The sequence below is a fragment of the Thunnus maccoyii genome, chromosome 24, assembly GCF_910596095.1.
Source record: "Thunnus maccoyii chromosome 24, fThuMac1.1, whole genome shotgun sequence".
Lineage (NCBI taxonomy): Eukaryota > Metazoa > Chordata > Actinopteri > Scombriformes > Scombridae > Thunnus > Thunnus maccoyii.
In genome coordinates this window covers 16,355,060-16,377,116 of record NC_056556.1, presented here as the reverse complement: position 1 = coordinate 16,377,116, position 22,057 = coordinate 16,355,060, and the positions used below count along the sequence as shown (strand labels likewise).

General features: G+C 39.0%; 3 protein-coding genes across 6 annotated transcripts in view; 2 read left to right on the top strand and 1 right to left on the bottom strand.

Moving 5' to 3' along the window:
• Positions 1–1,388: 1,388 nt before the first annotated feature.
• Positions 1,389–8,710, top strand: LOC121891919 (retinol dehydrogenase 16-like). Of its 3 annotated transcripts, XM_042404575.1 has the most exons (6): positions 1,390–1,615; positions 4,444–4,546; positions 7,151–7,465; positions 7,794–8,052; positions 8,167–8,330; positions 8,423–8,710. In XM_042404575.1, the coding sequence occupies exons 3-6, from the start codon at positions 7,153–7,155 to the stop codon at positions 8,644–8,646; spliced, it is 960 nt and encodes a 319-aa protein (XP_042260509.1). In that variant the 5' UTR covers positions 1,390–1,615; positions 4,444–4,546; positions 7,151–7,152; the 3' UTR covers positions 8,647–8,710. The 3 variants fall into 3 exon arrangements, with proteins under 3 accessions (XP_042260512.1, XP_042260509.1, XP_042260511.1); XM_042404578.1 differs by lacking the exon at positions 4,444–4,546 and having other exon boundaries at positions 1,389–1,615; XM_042404577.1 differs by lacking the exon at positions 1,390–1,615 and having other exon boundaries at positions 4,228–4,546.
• Positions 8,711–9,724: 1,014 nt separating this feature from the next.
• LOC121891918 (ATP synthase subunit beta, mitochondrial) lies at positions 9,725–14,197 on the bottom strand. The gene is made up of 10 exons (XM_042404574.1): positions 14,052–14,197; positions 12,490–12,663; positions 12,209–12,383; positions 11,876–11,997; positions 11,576–11,760; positions 11,300–11,458; positions 10,962–11,084; positions 10,647–10,859; positions 10,334–10,535; positions 9,725–10,201 (listed from the first exon to the last, which is right to left on the bottom strand). The coding sequence occupies exons 1-10, from the start codon at positions 14,152–14,154 to the stop codon at positions 10,104–10,106; spliced, it is 1,554 nt and encodes a 517-aa protein (XP_042260508.1). The 5' UTR covers positions 14,155–14,197; the 3' UTR covers positions 9,725–10,103.
• Positions 12,670–22,057, top strand: part of LOC121891917 (collagen alpha-1(XXVIII) chain-like) — a 48,182-nt gene continuing 38,794 nt past the window's right edge. The window contains exons 1-2 of one of the 2 annotated variants that reach the window (XM_042404571.1): positions 12,670–13,639; positions 21,465–21,507. In XM_042404571.1, coding sequence (XP_042260505.1) covers positions 13,597–13,639; positions 21,465–21,507 — 86 coding nt within the window. In that variant the 5' untranslated portion in view covers positions 12,670–13,596. The remainder of the gene's footprint in view (positions 13,640–21,464; positions 21,508–22,057) is intronic. The other variant, XM_042404572.1, reaches the window with a different exon arrangement.

The following is a 22,057-nucleotide window of genomic DNA, read 5'->3' as shown; positions in this document are numbered from 1 at the left end:
GGACATTTAGACGCCACATTCAAAAAATGTTTCATGAGGAATGCAGTTGTTTTACATTGCTGTAAATGAATTGTGTGTTCTTGTAACTATATGACACTTCTGCCAAAGTCTCTCTCGTATAAGACACAAAACATTTTTTTAGGTTTTTTTTTTGCTACCTTTATCTGTAATTTGTTCATTATTATAAGGTGTGTTTTTGATGTTAAGGAGACAACAGCTACAAATAAAACCTGAACATAAAGATTTTTCATATTGCCACAAATATAAACATATTCATTTTCTGACCCCTTTCAAATGCAGTGGAGCATGTGCTGACAGCTTTTAGCTGATAAATGTATCAAAATATGCAGCACAGTTCTTATTTTTGTCACGACTGTCACAAATAAACTAACAAGAAAAATCACTGTTTTCATCACAGAGTTCACTACTATAAATGCCTATTGTAAGCATTTACAAGTTGCATTTGTAAATTTTACTGTCAAGGAGTAAGTGAAGGCAGCATCTGCACAACAGGAAAGGAGTCACCGAACAGCATTGCTGCCACCTCATGGTAAAAATGTAAAATGCCTCAGATGACCCTTCACACAGAGAGAATGTTGACTGAAAATAAATAAACTGGATCACTGGTATGTGGTGCAGTCATTTCACACTAAGAAACAAGGCACATGAACATAACCAGATGACTGTGCTATATGCATTTCCACATCCTGGTTTGTTGGACAGACACAGGATGTTTTGTTATGATGTGCATCAGCATAGACAGGAAACAGAGAGCTACACACAGTAGGTTTGTGGTTAGAAATCTGATGCAATTTGCCTAAATGGTGGTGGAAATATGATTCAACCGTGAGGTATTGACGTGTGTTGTTTCACAGTCGTGCATGTTGATATAAAGGTTTGTATTAGAGCTCTGCCACAACTGGCCACAAGTAAGACTTAAGGGTTTATAATAGTCAGTTTCTTTTCATTCTCTTCTCCAGCAGCTGATTTCATATTTTATTTGTTTTATATTAAAAACATGGAAGTATAGGGGATGTACTGTAAGATATGGAGACAGTATAACAAGTAATTGTTGTTACAGATTGTGTCAAGTCAGTACACAAGTATATCTTAATACCCATTTTTAAAAGAAGCTCTCTTTGATGAACGTCAGTAACTTATCACAAAATAATTTAACAAGACAGACAACAGTAAAAGGTTTCACAAAATAAAATGACAAAACAGAAATCATTGCAACATTTCAGAAAACAACCCAACAAAAGAGGAAAACCCAAAGAGAAAACACTGAGGTTCCCAAATTGTCTTAATCACTCTTAATTATGATTGGAGGTCAACGATGTCACACAGATAACGAGGTGATATATGAAGCAGCTTGTTTTTCTTCAGTACTGCCTTTGTTGGTGGTTATTTGGTTTCACCAGTCACAAGTCTCAAATTTGGCAGCAGTCACTCACAGATGCTGTCACTAAATGGCTAAACTTAACTTTAAAAATGTGAAGCTAAAGGCTGTGATACACAACCCAGTAAGTCCAAACTGAATCAAGTCCAACTGCTAGCAAGCTAAAGACTCGCACAGGTTTTCAGGAGGTGGTGGAGAGAAAGCAAAAGCTAAAAGGTAAGTGAATATTGGACTTAAATTCACCTGGCGGCCAGAAACACAACTCCTGTGTTGCTCCTTGTCTGCTGGATATGTGAGTAGTCAATGTTTGTTAACATCACATTAGCATAATTTAGCAAACATTTACACAACCGATTGATAAGGTGATTTATAAGGTGTTAGCTTGTTTAGGAGTTCTTCTTCCCCTTGGTGGCTGAAAATTGATAAATGTTGATTTTAAATTTATGATATCAAACAAATTACATTCCATGGGATGTTAAACGTCCCTTTTCAAAAGTAAGAAAATGTGCCTCTGAAGCTGCTAAGATTTTTTTGTTGTTAAATCTGTTTTAGCATTAAGGTGGTGCCTTGGTTAATTTATGCAAATTTCACCATGTTGTTTTTGTAGATTGTGTTTACTCACCACAAACAGAAAATGCATCATTTCTGAAAACCCTCTCCTTTTCCTGTTGACTTTAAACGTTTGCTATGTGGAGTCCTATATATGCAAAATGTTCGCTCAACATTTTGCCTAACATTTAAATATTTAAAACTCAAAAGAACTTATCTTTGCCTCAATTTGCGAGGCCTTCAGTAAATCGTCCACAAGGAACGAATGGACAAGAGGTTCCTGTAAGTTTTACCAACTTAAATGCAAGAGTTTTTTTTCTGAAATGTTACCGTGTTTTCTAGTTTTTGAAATATTGTAATAATTTTGTGTTGTGCACTTCAAGGCCAGCACATGCATATTTTACCCTTTGTTACTCTCCATGTCATTTGAGTAAAAGGGTTGCAAGCAAGATTTATCAGAGTAATGCTGTTCTTCCAGTGCAGTTCTCAGGTTTTGGTACTTTATTTGAATATTTTGATTTGATGTTACTTTATACTTTGTTAAATGTACTAATCGTACTTATTACTACACTATAAATTTATCTGAAAGCTGTAGTTGCTATTGGTTTACAAATAAATTTAAACTTACCAGTTTTCCAGAACGTTCCAGATAGATTCAGTGTTGAGTAGCTGATATAGAACTTTTCTACAACCTTCCAGTTATATAAATATTAGTATAAATACAGGGGCCTCAAGACCAAGACAATTTATTTTCACTATAATTCCATCCATAAGTAACACAATGACAGAATGTATGACTATTTTGGTCATGGGTTTCATACACTTCCTGTAATAAAACATCTAAAAGCAAAAATCTTCTCAGACGGGGGAGCCTGGGACAAAATCTTATCAAATGGGGGTCCATGGTCTAATTTGTGTCAGGGCTCCTGGACGTGAAAAGTTTGAGAACCACTGATCTAAAGAGTTGAGTTATCCATGTGAGGGGAAACATTAGAGGAGGAGATAGGAATAAACAAATGAGAATGAATCTTGTGATAAATCTAGTGATATATTATCTCGAGAAATCAGCCTTTTGTTATCTTGAGATCACCAGTTAATTTATGTCGTGATCTCGGGATGACAGCATTAAAAAAATAATTACGAGCACGGCCGTTCTCGGCTTCTGTAGAAATGTCCACCATGTAAATACAGTAATGTAATCATGGATGTATATGAATGTAATGTGGAAGTAAATATTTATTAGGCTACTTCATGGACGTATTATAAGAGCTGGATAGGGCGCTGCCGCTCAGTCTTGCAGCTATTTCTCCCAGTGGCCACTTGTGATATTGCACCGAAAAATCTCCCTGCAACTTCAAAAGCATTTTCCATAGACTGTGTGGCATTTTCCCATGGAGAGCTCTTACAATACATCCATGCATTTTCCCCATAGACCACCACTGTAAAAGAGAAGTCTGCAAAACTGTTGACAGGATACCTCGAAATGCAAACAGAGTCAATTATTTTTATAATTGACTATTTGTAAAACTTTCCTTAAGCCGAGAAACGCGTGCCGAGGAGCTCGTGGGCGGGGCTTACGGGTATGGAAGCGTAATACATTCACTTCAGGAAAAAAAATGCCGTTTTTCAGTTTTTCCAAGATAATTATATCGGAAATTCTGAGAAAAGTTTGCCGCCATCTGAATTTCGTTGCGCCTAAAGTAGTGTAATTATGGTAACAACGGCCTCTGAGCCAGGTGAAGATCTTAGAGATACATATACGCTTTTTCTTTCATGTTCTTTCTGTGTTCTTTTATGAACATAATTGTACTTTTTCTCAGGTTTGACCTGTTGTAACTTTTATATTTGCCAATGGGTTATCAGATGAATCCTAAGGATTGCTGGTCCAGATGTCCTCTCTAACCTTATTAAAGTGAAGTCACCCCACTGTACCTGTTTGTGGAAATTGCAAACTAAAATCACCTCTCAACTCAGCTAAGCTCAGCTGTTTGTTTCATCATTTTTTGGGCTTGGGTTAAACATTTTTGTCTGTCCTTAGGTGCCTGTGCAAAGGGGACAAATTAATAGCAATAACATCTATATTACTTAAAGACACAAGTATCTTCCAATGTGTGAAGCCAAAACCAAAATAAAACTGGATTAAAGTAAACCAGTCGGAACATGTAATTCGAGCTCTCAAAAATGAGAATAGAATTATTATTATTTTCTATGAAAACCTTTCTCAGAATTTCCATCTTATTATCTTGTTGATTCAGAAAAACAGCAGATTGGATTGAATGGGCGCCATTTTTGGTCCTGTATCCACCTCTTATAATACATCCATGACCTATTTAAAAGAAATAACACGATCTGCACCTATGACTTTTGTTATAAACCGATCCCGTTCTACATACTGCGTTACGGTAGGTGGCGGTATGCACGTATAAGTCGGTATTTCAATCCGCCAATAAACGCAAAGAGGAAGAAAAAGAAGCTATGCCCTTTGTCGCCGACAGGTGGCTCATTTAAAGGAGTGGTTGACTACTCAAACGAAGTTGCACACTAAACCACGAGTTTGACAACCAGCTGAGACAAGGCAGGACAACCTCTCCCCGACAGGTATGAGATTCAAATGTCAATTTTTATTCTTTGTTTACATGTTTACTGAGATAACTTAAAATAGCTAGATGAAGAGAAAACTTAATGTACACTAGGAACCAGTAAACTCGACATAGAAGACGCATTTTTATAAAAAACAAAAAACAATCTATTTTGTATGATGTCATACGTATGCCGCTATTCTAGTATGAACTAACCGGAATCGCACAACTTCAAAATACTGTATACTGTAAAATGCTATTTATAGTCAATAACAGGAAGCCTATGGTGTTATATGTTCGTCACATAAAGAAATTTCTGCTTGGTGTACTTTTAAATCACTGGATAACCTCACTGTTTGTTCACTATCAAGTTGTGCATCAAAGTTTGTGAACCCGGCGAGTAATTTGACAGTTTAGTTCATTTAATGCCTAGAAAGTCATTAGACAACTTCCTCTACTACAGTGATTCATCAATATCTAACGGGCTAACTGTTATGTTAAATAGTGTGCAGTGAGAGAAAAATGAACTGTCTTTGAAATGCAGTGGTGGCAGAAATAAAATCACTATTAAAAGTATACTCATATTGTAGAAAATGCTCCCTTTGAGTGTTATATTACTGTTAACTAAATTATTGGATTGTAAATAGTTAACCATTAATGTATAAGTAGAATTTCATTGTGTAACCTGGTTGAGGGGGAGCTCATTTGAATTGTTTTACAATGTCGGGTAGTTTAATCTTTAGCAATGCATTGTATTTTAGAAGGTGATCACATATTTGGAATGAAAAGTTGAATCTGAAGTAGAGCTGCAATGATTAGTCGCCTGACAATATTAATTAACTATTTTCAGAATCATCTTTATCAGCCAAATGTGTTTTACACATACATCTGAAGACATCACCATCAACTCTATGATATTAAAAACGTGCATTTTTACTATTTTCTCACATTTTATAGACAAAAAGGACTAAGGTTAAGTGAGAAAATGATCAATAATGAAAATAATCGTTAGTTGCAGCACAAAATGTGAAGCACTAGAGTAAATGTACTGATTCATGGCAGAGTCTGTGTCTTCACCTTGCACATGAAGTATGTTGAAACAGTATGTTGAAACATCAAGGGTAGGCCACTGGGTTAAACTTTGTTTTTAATGCTTTTTGTCAGACAGCCAAAGTAATTGTGTATGTGTACTTGCTCTCTGTCACTCTTTCATAGGCACATGTGCACGGGCGCACGCACACACATACACACACACACACATTCATAAAGAGCCTGACTCAGCAAAATGTTTACTATTTGCTGACCTTGTCTGAAACTGGACTTGTATCATGATTTTTTTTTTCTGATTTTTACATTTTATTTTATTGATAGACACTCAACTATAAATCTGAGACCAAAATTAATATTTAAAAATAACATATCATAGACTGTGACAATAAATGTTACAATAAAATAAATGTATAGAAGCCTGTAGGTAAATCGTTGCTGAAAGAACCTCACCTGAGATTCTGTCCTTTCAGTTTGCAGATTTATGTGTTAACTCAAGAGTTTCATGACAGAGTCACAGTGAGGCTCAAACATATCTTTAAATCATCTCATCACCTAATTTATAAACCCTCAACTTAATATTGTATTGAAATCCCACCTGTAACACATGTATAACTGTATATCAACTTTAGTCACTGTACCTGAGCCATTACTGTTATTTAGTAAACAGCACTAATTTTTATCTTAACAAGAGTCAATACATTTTTAATTAAATCATTTTCAAAAACTACTGTCAGCCTATCCCAAGGGAGGCGTCTTTTCTTACCTTAAAGGAGCACCAGAGAACCTCAGTGATGAGCAGGAGTCGGGAACTTTGGTTGGAGTGTAAAAAAAAAAAAATACAAACCAGTTTTATTTGGTTTTACAAAGCAAGCAATCTAAGACTTCAAAAATAGTAAAATACAAAAAAAACAAAAATTAAAAGATTAAAGAGAGATCCCTCCAAAGGCCCTAAGGAAAAAGTGATCTTGCCAAAAGAAAAAGGAACCAACTCTCCGAGACTCTCGGCTTTTCTTTTTATTAATCTATAACATCCTCATACTTGTGTAATCACATTACACCGCACCGCAATTTCATGCTGTTACATGACTTTACACAAAATAGTGAGCTTGCATCAGAGTACAAGGAACTTTTGAACTCCCTCTTATTCACATTTTGAGACTGTTATCAAAGGATTTCTGCAAGATGCATGAACACAGCTCTTTCAGAATTTCAGGTGGCTGCGTTTAGTTTTGTGATGTTTGTTTAGTATTTGTATAATCACTCTAGAACATTCAGTTCCAGTTTAATAGACGTTGCACAAGTTATGCAAATTCCTCAGAAACTGGTAACACATTAACTTATGTCAATTTGTCCCCGACTTTAATTAAATAAAATAGTTCAAAGTAGGCTTGAATAGAGTTTGTCTCAGCCACATATAGTGGAACTTCCAACAAAATAATGTTCATGTCTTAATGACACACATGCAATAACTCTGCATATGAGAGATCAGTAAATATATTGTAGGGACATGTCCTTACTACCCAAATCTACTCAGCATATTGTGGTAACATTGTGTAACTCTTTGTCCCCACAGTCATGTTCCTGTACCTCTTGGGGCTGGTGGTGCTCTACTACCTGTACCGCTGGGTGATGGAGCTGCCCAGGGTCTCTGACAAGGGCAGCAAGTATGTGTACATCACCGGCTGCGACAGTGGCTTTGGTAACCTCCTGGCCCGGCATCTGGACAAGCAGGGCTTCAGAGTCATCGCTGCTTGTTTCACCGAGAAAGGAGAGGAGGATCTGAGGAAGTCCTGCTCCAGCAACCTGATCACGACACATCTGGATGTTAGGTCAAAAGAAAGCGTCACCAAAGTTGCAGAGATGATCAAGGACAAAGTCGGGGAGCGAGGTGCGTGTGGAGGGTGTCTGTCTTTTGTTGTTCCTTTTTTATTTTTTCCAACCAGTTTGTCCCATTGGGAGGGGAACAGTGCTTTTGGATATATAATCTTGGATTATCAGTTTAATCTAGCTCAACTCCAACACAATCAAATATACCAACCAACACCCAACACATCACTCTTCTCTATATTGTTCTCAGCATGTATTAACATGCTTTGAGTTTCCTCTCCTTCAAGATGTGACTCAGTTCTGCTCTCAAGACTTGACAGGCTAGAATTGAAAGAGAAGTCTTTAAAAATCATTTAACTGACCGGGTGTCGTCCGTGTGATTCTTCTAGGCTTATGGGCTGTAGTGAACAACGCAGGTGTGGCCGTCCCCTCCGCCCCGTGCGATTGGCTTACCATTGATGACTACAAGTCCATGCTGGACGTGAACCTGAACGGGGTAATCAGCGTGACCCTGAGCGTCCTGCCGCTGATAAAGAAGGCCAGGGGAAGGGTGGTGAACGTAGCCAGTGTGTTTGGGAGGATCAGTGTTACGGGAGGCCCATACACCATTTCCAAGTATGGTGTGGAGGCTTTCAATGACAGTCTCAGGTGAAACATTAACTCACATCAACAATTATATGTCAGTGTGTCAATACAAAGATATCTTTCTTTCAGTATCAAAGTTTGCACACCTGCTCTGATATAATCAAATATCTCGCTTAGGTTAGGTATGGCGCCTTTTGGTGTCAAAGTCCTCTGCATTGAGCCAGGGTTCTTCAAAACAAACGTGACCGACGTTGCTATCCTGAGCAAAAATGTGAAGATGCTGTGGGACAGATTGCCCCAGGAGGTCAGAGACGACTATGGACAGGAGTATCTACAAAAGTGTACGTTTTTAATCACTTCTTTTCTTCATTTATTTGTATGTTTTGTATTCAGCTATATATTTATTCCACTCTCTTTTTTTCCCCCCTCCAAGCGCTTGATATAATATCAAACAAAGTTGCCAAGATAAGTGATGCAGATCTGATGAAGGTGGTCAGCTGTATGGAGCACGCTGTATCTGCTGTCCGGACCCGCACCCGCTACTCCCCAGGCTGGGACGCCAAGCTATTCTGGCTGCCGCTGTCGTACATGCCAACCTGTTTTACTGATTACATCATGAGGAAAGAAGGCATTCCTATCGCCAGGTCGATGCAATAAAGTGTACTTATTTTCATCTGTGTGCAGATTTCATTTTCCTCTTAACTAAACAACTTTACAAGTATATTGATGTTTTGTCATTTCTCATAGAATCCCACAGCTGGTCTTGTCTTTTTCACCAGCAATTGAAAGTGGGAATGTTCAAGGCCAGCTAATCTACAAGCAGATACTAGTATGTCATTGACCTTGGTGATAGGCATGTGTGAAAGGTCAAGGTCAAGAGGAGCAATAAAAATTTTGACTTGATTACAAAGTACATGTGGAGCAGGACCATGTTTGTATGGTTCCTTCTGCAGAAATGGAAACTTGAAATAGATTTGATTGTTGTAATCAGAGGAATCCCTGCATATCTAATTGTTACATGGCACAGAAATAATAAATACATGTATGTTTAACTTTGTGAATTTTATCAAGAGCGGCAGAGACAGAGCTGTCATGTCACCTATAAGACATCCTGGATCAACTTGGTAATGAAATCATCCAGACATTCAGCAAATGTGGATGTTTGAGTTATTTGTAAATGTGCATGATTGGAAACCAGCTGCAATAGTCTTATCTTTTCCACAGTGGGAGGCTCTAGTGTTCATATGGAGGTAAATCAGTGCCATAATTTGAATATCAGCAACTGAATACCAAAATAAAATTTGAAGTTTGATCACTACTGAATACTGTTTAAATTTAAATATTATTGAATTTATTGTGCTGAAATATTTAACTTTCTGAATTCATGTGGACTGAATTTCACTGAGATTCTCAAGTCACTTTAAAGTTGAACAATTTCAAAAACTTTTTCCAGTATACTTATTTTAAGGTTCTGAAATTCAGATAAAAAAAACTCTTCTGCTTAAAATCCAAAAGCTATATCCAAGTTGTTCTTTCAGTGATCTCAAGTCAGATAAAAAAAATTCCAAGTCAAAGTCCAGTCAGTCTCTTGTTGCTCAAATACTTTGTATTAAAAGAACTTAAGTTATAACATAAGAACTAGACATATCTAGTACTTACATATGTTGACCATGAAAAGCTACATGTATTTACTCATGAGTTTGTTACCCTCAAGTTTAAACAAACACACATGCAATATTTGTCCACTGTTTTATTTCAGTATGTGACAAACTGCAACACAGATCAGATAGCTAAACATGGCTCAAGAGTGCCATCTTGTGGTCATAGAGGATGAGGACAGCCATTTCATGAAAAATCCCCATTAGGAACAAGATTCTCAACGACAACATATTAAAGCCTCAGAAATATACAGTTGACAAGTTGTTTTGTGTAAAGACAGCATTTATTCCATCTTTATTTCAATGGAAACATTAAATATAACTTTCTTTCATGGATGACAGGACAGGTACATTTTGTATTTTTGACATGTTTTACAAACCAAGTGCTCCTAACCGCAGGACCCCATTCCTTTGATTTCTCCTCTTCTACTGACAACAGTTAGATAGTTTAGATGTTTATGAGTGCTCCTCAGCCAGCTTCTCGGCCTTCTGGACGACCTCCTCGATGGGGCCGACCATGTAGAAAGCCTGCTCGGGCAGAGGATCGTACTCACCTAAAAAAGGGAAATGGGTATAAAAAGGAAACATTAGTAAACAGAATAGATTGAAAGAAGGTGGTATGGTTGCAAGAACAGTCAAGAACTATGTGAATACTACAGGTGCTACAACAAGTTACAGTCACTCACCACCAAGGATGCTCTTGAAGCCCTTGATAGTTTCCTTAAGGGGCACCAGCTTGCCCAAGTGGCCGGTGAAGACCTCAGCCACCTGGAAGGGCTGGGACAGGAAACGCTGGATCTTACGGGCGCGGGCCACAGTCAGCTTGTCCTCCTCAGACAACTCATCCATACCCAAGATGGCAATGATATCCTGCAGGGATTTGTAGTCCTAAAGGAGGAAAGGTGATCGGAACAGATTAGCCTGGTAAATGTTTAATTGATTTTGTAAAAAAAAAAAAAAAAATAAACGTTTCAAAAAGACACTCAGTAAGTTCTGCACCTGAAGGATTTTCTGCACGCCACGAGCGACATCGTAGTGCTCAGCTCCGACGATGTTGGGGTCCATGATACGGGAGGTTGAATCCAGGGGGTCGACAGCGGGGTAGATACCCAGCTCAGCGATGGCACGGGACAACACAGTGGTGGCGTCCAAGTGAGCGAAGGTGGTGGCGGGGGCAGGGTCAGTCAAATCGTCAGCGGGCACATAGATGGCCTAGTGGGGAAAATTAGAGTTACTTGAAGTACTTATACCAGATACAGAACAGTGTACTGGCACAACGCAGCTCGAGTCAGTTATACTTTTTAAACTTTTTACCTGCACAGATGTGATTGAACCCTTCTTGGTGGTGGTGATTCTCTCCTGCATGGTACCCATGTCAGTGGCCAGAGTGGGCTGGTAACCCACAGCAGAGGGGATACGACCCAGCAGGGCAGACACCTGAGAGGTAACAAGATGACTTCAGTCAACAAGCCTCAGCTGAATCTGATGTGTAGATTTGCCATTGTGACACACTATTTAACTAACTGCATCTTTAATTCAAAATTGTTCCCTTTAACACTAAACTGCTATTTCAAATGTATCTTGTGATCTTTAAGGAAACACTTGCTGCCCTTGTGACTGCTACTGGTGGACACGACTGATGCAATACTGACCTCAGAGCCAGCCTGTGTGAAACGGAAGATGTTGTCGATGAAGAGCAGCACATCCTGACCCTCCTGGTCACGGAAGTACTCTGCCACGGTCAGTCCAGTCAGAGCCACTCTGGCACGGGCACCGGGGGGCTCGTTCATCTGTCCGTACACCAGCGCCACCTAGCAGGGGGGAGAGAGGTCAGTGTTAGATGCCATGATAAATATGCCTTTATTCCAGCACTCAATGTGTCACACGTCAAAGTTGTAATTTCTTCTAGAGGCTTCCACAATCCTCACCTTGGAGGTGGTGTCCTTCAGGTTGATGACACCGGACTCAATCATTTCATGGTACAAGTCATTTCCCTCACGGGTACGCTCTCCCACACCGGCAAACACAGAGTAACCACCATGGGCCTTGGCCACATTGTTGATCAGCTCCATGATCAATACAGTCTTGCCTACACCAGCACCACCGAACAGACCTGTGAGAAAGCGGAGTGTGTTAAGTATTACAAACAGCCTGATTTCATGATGAAGCCATCACACATCCTACTGCATAAGACTGTTGCGAGCAGATATTTGTTCTTTCACACATACCAATCTTTCCTCCCTTGGCGTAGGGGGCCAGCAGGTCCACAACCTTAATGCCAGTGACCAGAATCTCCTGCTCCACACTCATGTCAGTGAATTCAGGGGCTTCAGCGTGGATGGGTGCAGTCCTGTGGGGAAAAGAAAAAAAATATTCAGGTAAATTCATTTAACAAAGTGAAAAGACCTTTAAACTCAAATTTTGAATGCTCCTTCATACTTTGTATGGCAAGCTCCAAGCTAAATATCGAGCCTTGCATTTCAATTCTGTCAAAGATGTGTGTCTCTTATTGTGAGAGTCATTACATTAAATCAATAATGATGTTTTGATAGTGAGCTTACTGCTTGGTGGAGATGGGACCCCTCTCATCAATGGGCTCGCCAATGACATTCATAATCCTGCCCAGTGTCTCAGGACCCACTGGGATTCTGATGGGGGCACCAGTGTCCAGAACTTTCTGTCCACGGACCAGACCTTCGGTACCATCCATAGCGATAGTACGTACTGTGTTCTCCCCTAAAGACAAAGTGGTTTAAGTTAATTTGCTATTGTAATTGATTTCCTGTCTTCTGTCTATTTAAAAAGGGGTATATGACTTAGGGTTGTAATCCAAATTGCTCACCAAGATGCTGTGCTACCTCCAGGACTAGCCTGGACTCGCGGCCGGCGACTTCCAGGGCGTTGAGGATGGGTGGGAGCCCCTCATCAAACTGGACGTCCACGACGGCACCGATGACAGCCACGATGCGCCCGTTGGCGGTGGCGGCAGCAGCGGCAGGTGCGACATAGTCTCTGCCTGTAAAGTTATGCAGAAAGTGTGTGCATTTAGTTCAGTGTCCTACATGTGCACTACAGTCGTGACCTTGCTGTGCCACCAGTCTGCAATTTATAACATTCTGTGCAATGCTGAAGTTTGCTTCTGATCAGAGTCAAGGAGAAAGTGAAGGGAAACAAATATTTAGTGACTGATTCTCTTTTTCACCATTTACACTTATGAACAGGTGTTAAGACATTGTAGGAGAAGTCTCAACACTGTTTAAACCCCACTTCCAGATTGGGGAAATCTTTATTTTGCTTATGAAAAAAAAGGGCGATTTCACTGACATTTCCCCATCCAGAGGTCCAGATCCATGGTTTTTGATCTGGACCTCATCTAATGTGGTCTGGATAGGGGAAAAGCTGTGAAATCTCCCATTCAGTTTTCACAAACAGAATTAACGTTTCACAAATCTGATATCGTGTTTTAATGAGTCTCTGGAGTCTCCTTGTTAATCTAGTCCAGATCTGACAGGTTTAAGTATAGGGAGTTTTGATCTGCACCTGATCTAATGTGATCTGGATTAAGAAATATCAGTGAAATCACCCTTTTTCACTCTTTTGATAAAACAAAATTAATTAAAGGTTTCAAAAATCAGAAAGTGGGTTTTAAGAGCGTTAATACTTCAATGTCAACACTTTTTCACAAGTGTAAGGGGTGTTAAACGGAGAATCTGCCTCTAAATATCATTTCAAGCAGTCACACAGCTGCGTATCTCAATGTCAAATGATTGTTGTCGGCCAACGCTAAACTATGATTCAGCTTTTTTAACAACTGAAATGATCGAGCGACGCCCTCAAACACAAAACAATGAACGTACTTGTGTAAAATATCAGTAGACTTTCACCAGTTTAAACTCTAAACAAGCCACTTCCCCGACTAAATATAACATTAGTGTGGACAGACTGGCAGATGAACGAAATGTATTTCGTGCCAACGACAGCTAAACGACCTAGTAAGTTTAATCTTCCTTAATCTATAAACTTCATTTGTGTAACAACGTTAACTTAACGTGTCTTAACTGCGGGTAAATGCCGTCTAACCTTGCTAATCTACTAGCCTCGCACCGCCTCATGTCATTACACAAAGGTCATTACTGCTAGCACAAGAAAAACACAACCTGGTCAATTTCTGACGCATTAAATCTGTCATTGGGAGCAAATATGTGCATGTGTATCCATTTGATATCTTGGAATAGCTCCAACAAATTGCAATTTTGACATTTCAGCATCAAGGCCTGCTACACCGCCAGCGTGTTGCTAGCATAGCATAACGTTAGCCCCAATCCCTCCTCTGACAAGCGCTTTAAATGCGTCTTTTTTCTAACAAGATTTCACTCCAAAATGCACCATGCATGGTGGACTTACGTGAGAGGACGGCTGGGGATCCAACGAGGGCCTTCAGGGGCTGGACCCCAGGCTTGAGAGCCTGCAGAGCCCCGGTGCAGCAGCGTCCCACAGCTCCTAACATGGTCAAAATGGCTGAAGGTGGAAAGAGACAGAGGAACTGAGGGCTTTATAATGAATGACCGCTGAGGTGAACTGCGCCTGCGTGCAACGTAAAAGGGCTATACTGAGCATGCGCAGACCAGCTGACATTCTGCCCTCCACAGACCTGTCCCAGTTGACAGTAAATGTGACTGCAAAAGGTTAAACACAATTCAAGTCATCATTAAAATCGGTCATTTCTACAATCAATGTAGACTTAGATTGGAAAAGGTGGTGCAGACACCCCCTTTGGTGTCATGGTCCCACAAGTACACAATGTCCCATGTCAAGGGAAGTGCTGCTCCCCCTGGATAACTCGGTGTTCAATGCAGTCACTATTTGCTTAGGTCACTGACAGCACACTTCTGACAGCACACTTATCCCCCAAAAACATGGCAAAGGCTTCCACAGTTGTGTGTTGTTGCTGATTGCATGTGTCAGCCTTTCTGAACTTAAAGATCCCATCCAGACATGTTTATATGAAATACTCTACTTTGACTAATAATTTGTGTCTGATATGTTTTTTCCACCTAAAAAGTTAAATTATGTAGCCCAAATCCTTAAAATTACATCTTCTCCTTCTACCTCATTAAAAATTTCAAAATCTATAAATATGCAAATAATGTTGATTTCTAAAGTTTTCCTGCCGGACCATAGACTGTAAAAACATAATGGACGTAGCCACTGTGACGTCACTCATTGGTCTGTGGACCATGGATGTGAAAGAGTCCTGTTCATTCCTATGAAAGTTGCTCAGTGGCGCATGAAGCCAAAAAAGCCACTTCCAGATGTAAAGACATACCAGTTTGAGAACATGTACACACGCTCTGACTTACAGATGTCTCTTTCACAATGGAAGTCTGTGGGAAAAAGTCTTTTTGGGCCCAGTAGTATCACGTGATGTTGTAATTACACGGTTTGGCCATTATGTCAAATTAGCGTCAAAGCCTGGTGCTCTTCCTGGGGCTTGTTGTGGACTCCTGTTTTGTAGCCTTGAGTTTGGCATTTGGTTGCCATCTTGGAATTTTGGAGCCAGAGGTGATGAGAAGTGACCATATTTGGATGAGAGGGTGGAGCTGACCTAAATGCTAGCTGCTAGCTCCTAGCTCCTAGCTTGGTTAGCAAGGTGCATTTACAGTCTATGGTTAACTGTGATAATGCTAATACTAATTTCCACTTGCAAAAAACAGGCTTAAAACCATTAAAACAAAATGTACTTACCGGAAAAACTGAACATCTGACTCCTTAGAGGGTCTTTTAAAACAACCGAACACTGAACAAGACTTTTTTAGGCGACCAAAATGTTACAATTAACTATCATGAACTGAAAACACAGTGAAATAGCGACGGCTATGGCTACGCCTATACTCTGTGAATCTTGGGTTACGCCATGGTTACGTTACCTAACCAACTTTGTTGCTGTGGTAGTGACTTGTCAGTCACAATGTAGCCATGCCCTAAAGCATATGCTTTATTGTCAAATTTAAATTACATGGGACTATAATAAATGAACATCATGCTGTATTGAGGAAGACTTGAAACTAGCGATTGAGACCATAAACTCATTTGGAAAGTGTTTACTGAGGTAATAAATCGAGTGAGGAGTAGGGTCATTATCTCATAGACTTCCATACAATCAAACTTCTTTTTGGAGTCGCCCCCTGCTGGTCATTAGAAAGAATGCAAGTTTAAGTCACTTCCGCATTGGCTTCACTTTTCAGACCCAGAGATACCCGTTTGTGCTGGACACAAGATGTCTCCTACTTCACAAGTCCATTCTCAGTGTATGTAGATCGGAGGCTTCAAGTTTCCACGTCACACTTGTGTAAATCGAATACTGGACCGGGATTGGCTTCCAAACTATTTGTGATCTCACAAATCATGCTTATAGGCCCATCCCTTTAACTTAGATTTTCAGGGAGCACAGAGAAACTTTCCACTTTCAGCAGATGAATGTGAAAACAGCCTTCCGGTGTCAAACTCTGCACATACATCATTCTGCACAGTGAAGCTAAAACATCAAACTGAAGGAACAAGAAGAAAAACACATTTTTGAGTGAAGCAGGACTTTAAAGATATTGAACATCTGTTATTGTACCTCAACATAAGAGGTCAGATGACCTTACCATGCCTTTGGTATAGACTTCAAACTGTATGGTTGCACATACTGACTAAACAGCTTTAGGTTCACAAACAGGAACAGCATGTGCCATGCATTGTCTCTTGATTAGAGAAGTATGCAGTATGTGAGTACACTTTGCAATCATTATCCATAGCATACTGCACATATGAAAAGTGGAATTCAGGCTAATTACTGAGTATACAATAAATGAATGCTTATTTTTCTCTGCCAGAAAAACAAACAAAAATAACTGAAAAATGAGGGTAGGTGTAACAAATATATATTTTATTGATTGACTTTTCTTGCTCACAGTGGTGTATTCTTTACTGAAGAGAAAGTAGTTATACCATACTTTAAAACTCTATTAAAATTAATAGAGACTACTACTACCACTAATAATAATAATAATAATAATAATAATAATAATAATAATAATAATAATAATAATATAATATTCCATTACAATTAAAAATCCTACCTTCAATTCAGTTGTACTTAAGAAGTGCACAGAAGTATTTTAAACAAAAAAATACATTAAGTAACAAAAGTAAAAGTCTTAACTATCCAAGTCCAGTTTCAGAATGTTGTATTATTGGGTTATTATTAGCTAAAGTATGAGCAGGATTTTAATGTTGTAGCTGGTCAATGTTGATCCAGTTTTGACTACTCTATAGACCACTGGGTAGTAATTAAATTCTAAAAATCATATTTTCTGAGTTGATCATATGTTTTGTGTATAAGATGTTTATCTACAAAGTAACTACAAATCTAAATTACAATATTTCCTTCTGAAATGTTGTGTGATAGAAGTAGCAAGAAGAAAAAAATAAAATACTGGGTCAATGGCAGGGTCTCACTCCAGCATGAATAGGGTGGAGGACAGGGTGACATCTTGTACAAGTTAATCATAGGGCAAACAGTGCTGATGCACTCAGCTGCTCATCAGCATACACCCGACTGTGAGAGACAAAACAAAACGCCCAATAAGAAACTAACCAGACTATACATACATTCATATACACGCACACATACATGTATACATAAAAAAGGCAATTACCCAAATACAACAGTTGAAACAACACAATAACACAAATTATAGATGTCTGCAGGCTGCAAAAGGTGCAGGCTGATGCTACAGCTTATAATGCCTACTCCTTTCTACAACACATCCTATTTGACCTCAAAAGGTAACATCAAACAACAACAGTTTACTCAGAATTTGCGATTGAAATCTTGACTGCATATTTTTACATTAAGCATGAAAGTGGGATAGTGTATGTTACTGATTCTTTACATTGTTATATTTGCATAGCGGATGTGTAATTCCATGTGTTGAAGATAGGAGAACATACTGGCATTAGCAGGAAATGTCCAGACAGTGATGTGAGTCCACCATATTTACACTAGAGGGTGCTGCTGTACCAATATAGGCAGAATGTGTGGAGAGGAAGGTTTTGTGCAAGTGTGTGAGTTTGACAAATGTAATGCTTTTATTTCACTGCAGGAGGCTCAAATCAGTCCTTTGTTCAACCTCAGTTTAAAGCATAATGTAATATCTGTTTTTCTGTTTTTCTTTCTATTTCTCTGGTAGAATATTCTGTTGTCTGTCATATCAACAGCAAATGTCAATACAGGAATACTTGTCAAATTACAAATGTCAAAGGTAGTAGCCCTCCCTTATTAAAATACATACTTAGATGTTCACTGTTCATTCTCAACTGCAAACACTCCACACAGAGCAGAAGCACAATGTTCTATGCGATGATCAAGTTCACTGAGTTCAGTGTTAGCAGCGTATCAGATATAGTCCCGATATTCCTTTGAATTGCATCTAAGTGTTTTAAAACATGCCAACAGATGTTTTGGATATTACTGTAACTGATTGGCTTGGCATCACCACTACCCACAGATGTCTGTCTGCCTATTTGCATGCATTGATACATCTCTACTAGTCTGTATTTGTCTGTGAAAACATTGCACATATTTGAATTAAGCATCCTGCGCTTGCCCCAAAGTAAAGCCCGATGAGAGATGAGTGGGAGTACTTTGTGTTGCCAGGCTTTTGTGGTTGTGATTACTACAGGCACACGCAGGAGTCGAAACAGATTGTCAACACTCTGAAAGTCACTTAATGTCAAAATCTGTTTTCTAATGTCTGGTGAAAAAGTTGCTTTATAGTTAGTGAAGAAATGTTGGCAATGTTTCCCGAAAACTTTCCACATATTTCTCAATGTTGACAAGGATTGTGCTTGTGTTAAGTTATTGTTACTGTAGCTACAATAATCAAGGTCTGCATGAGCTACAACAGTGTGAGCGGCCAGGTGATACAAGAATGGACATGTTCCTTCATACAATCCAATGCAATAGTGCTTTATCTATCACTAGAAAAGTTTAATGACCGACATCATGGAGTGATCCGTGGATCCTGCCTTCTATTTGAATCTATAATAATAACCCCTATTCAAACCTGGCCAAATGTTCCCCCTTCCAAACAAATCCCCACCTGAGTATTGTATCTGTCAGTTTTGGCAAAGCAACAGAGAATCTAGTCATAGTGGTAGACTGAAAGATATGAAACAGTCATTTGGATTTATTTTGCAGCCCTGCACAGGTGAAGTAGAGTTTGCAAATGCTTTCTTTCTTTTTTTTTTTTTTAAGCCAAAAAAATGAAGCAATGTTTCTGCAGGTTTCCTCAAGCTTCTGCATTTTTAATCTTGCGGCTCTTTTAGATTATCTAAACGTTATTGGACCGAATGTGTCAAATTCTGATAATAAAACCAGTCAGAAAAATGTATCCACCGTTTAAAGCCTCTCCTTTTCCAGTGATTGTGTGTAGGGAAGATGTTTTTTGGGCTAGTGTGCATTATTTGACCGACCCAGAAATTGTAATTACACGTTTTGGCCACTATTTGGACTTGGCTCCACAGCCTGCAGCTCTTCCTGAGCACCTGGTTACTGCTCATTTTTGCATCTGTAGAATGCAGATCATCGCATTGTGGGATTGTTAGCAGAAAGTTTTTTTTTGTTCCATTGTGACAATTGCTAAGGGCACTACATAAAGCATATGTTTCACCTTCAATATAATGGTTCAAATAAAAACTAAATAGTGAATAGTGAGTGATATCAGACACACGGTAAACATTATACCAGATAAACATCAGCATGTTTGCATTGTCATAGAGAGCATATTAGCATGCTGACATTAGCATTCATCTCAAAGCACCGTACTGTCTAATTACGGCGCAGCCTGAAAGAGGTGTTAGCGTGGCTGTATACTCTTCATCTTGTTAAGTACAAGAAAGTAAAAGACAAAATATGTTTGAAGTCAAATATGTATTTGATCTGTGATTTACAACCTGCATGACTCTATCTAAATGTTTCTGACACAGTAACCAGACTCCTGTTATTTGCAGTTTTACCCTAGTGTGTGGCATAGCTGTCAGCTCCCCTTTAGATCAGACGGGTATGAAAGCTTGTCGGGACATACATACCTGTTTTTGTTGCTCTGAGTAATCTTTCAGAGTTACAAATGTGTGAATGGATGTGATCCCAGCCATAAACAGTCACTAATGTCAGTCATGTTCTCTTCGGTGCTGTAACTATATGTTTAAGGAACATGCATTATCTTGTAAAAACAGTGGTTAAGTCAAATATGACAGCAAAGATACCTGGAGGGGTTGGGGAATATCAAAGAGCTAAGCGGTGGCATTGTAAAAAAGAAAGACTTGTTTTGTTTTTCCTCCTCTCTTCATTCTACACACCTTTTCTTGGAAACAACTTGCTCATTAAAATTCAAATGTGTGGTTTACATAAAAAAAAGCCATGGTCTGCTCTTTATTGATGCCCCTCATTGGTGTCTGCATCTGTTCAGAGCATCACTGTGCTCTTTTATATCTTTATTCATTTATTTCCATATACTCTTTGAATGAATGTCAACTAATTGCTGGGTAGTTTAGAGACAGTGTTGGGTCTGCTTTTGGAAAGCCTTTCAGCAAAGTTATGCACACTTTAAATGCAGTATGGTGAACATGTAGGCTCATTATTTCTGAATTCCTGCTGTGAAAGAAATCAGAAAAATGAGAAGTTAACTTTGAAACCAAAGGCTTTGAAAAAAAATAGTCAAAACGGGGGCATGTGGATTAGTAGTCACCTTTTTCGGTGTTCCAAATACTAAGACGTCTTTCTTTCACCATAACTGACAATTCTACGGGTTCCCATTTTTATAGGGCGTATCATATTGAAATTCAGATTCATCCTGTGTCCTAGTTTTGCCACTTTTTGTATAATGCAACAAAACAAGTGTCTCCTCTATAAAACTTTCATTCACTCTTGTAAAATAGCCAAAACAGCAGCTTTTACTATAAGCTTTTACATCTGCTTCCTCATATTTCTTGCTGCAAAGTACTTCCAAACAGACACAATATTAAAATGACAAAATAATTCCCATAAATCCTTGCTTCGCTTAATCAGCTCTCCACACGAAGGAAAGGGAGCTGAACCCGATTTAAGGAGGTCCATCTTTTCAGGGAAGCATTCTTGAGTGACAGCCCACCTTTCCTTGCTTTCAGTGATACAGTAGGCAATAAAAACACACACAGTCATCCCTGTTGCAGAGGTATATGATTCCAGTTGCAGCTTTTATGGCTGCAGACAGCCTCATGGTATTCCACTGATCCAGGACTACATAGGAATTATAATAAGATTAAGGAGGTGTGAGACTTTACTTTAGTGCTGAAAGGGACATGCACCAGGTTTCAATAAAAACTGAACTGATGCATTGTAACAGCCTTTCACATCCGGCTTTGAAAAGACCTCTGCCAGAGAAGAGAATTCTTCCTGTGTTAACGTACAGAAGCTGGCTTCTGGGTCTAGGATATAAAAGAAATGCACGCATACTGGTTAAACCTCGCCCATTTTGATATCTGAATGATATATCTGAATGACATGAATGAGTGAATGATGTTAAGTAATTCCATTCACAGATCTGATATCTAGTTGTAGACAAAAATGTCTTTCCTGTCAGAAAAGAATAAAGTATGCATTTCGCTGTGTGCTACAGAGGCACCACCCTTCATACTAATGTACTTCTCTCTTGCTTCTGGAAATGAACGTTTACAGTAAATCATGCCAAGAGAAAGAATAACAAATGACTGCTTTGGGTGTTTTCACAGGTGAATCATGGTACACTGCTCTTGCAAGGTGTGTCGCCTTAAGGTATCCAACTTTTTCAGCTTTCTGGATTATTTAAAGGTCGAGGCCTCTGGAGGCACAATTACAGAGAACATGAATAAAAGATTTTTAACTTTAAAGCAGTTTTAATTGATATTTTTATAACAATAATGGATCAAATGACTATGCTTGCTGAACTTTAGAGTGTTTTATACTGTTTTGTTCTATTCTCACCTCTCTGTGTTGCTTTTAGCAGCAGCAGGCAGCTGTTTTAAGCAAAAAAGCTCTAAAAACCCACTGTATGCTCCTTGCCTAGCACCCAACAGCAGACACACACAGTTAGCAACTATAGCTATTTCACTCAGGACTTACACAGCTAATAGGAGAGTGAATATGAAGAATGTGAAGATGCCCCCAAGTGGACAAAAAAATCAGTTATTGCAGGTTTAAGTGAAAAACGCAGTTTACCTGAAAGAATATTAGCAACCGGATAGGGCTAGAATTTTAGAAATACTGAAGCCATAGGTCCAAGTTTACCCAGCAGAACCCCACCCACCTAAGAGATTTTTGACTAGCTACCAACTAAACTTTAAGC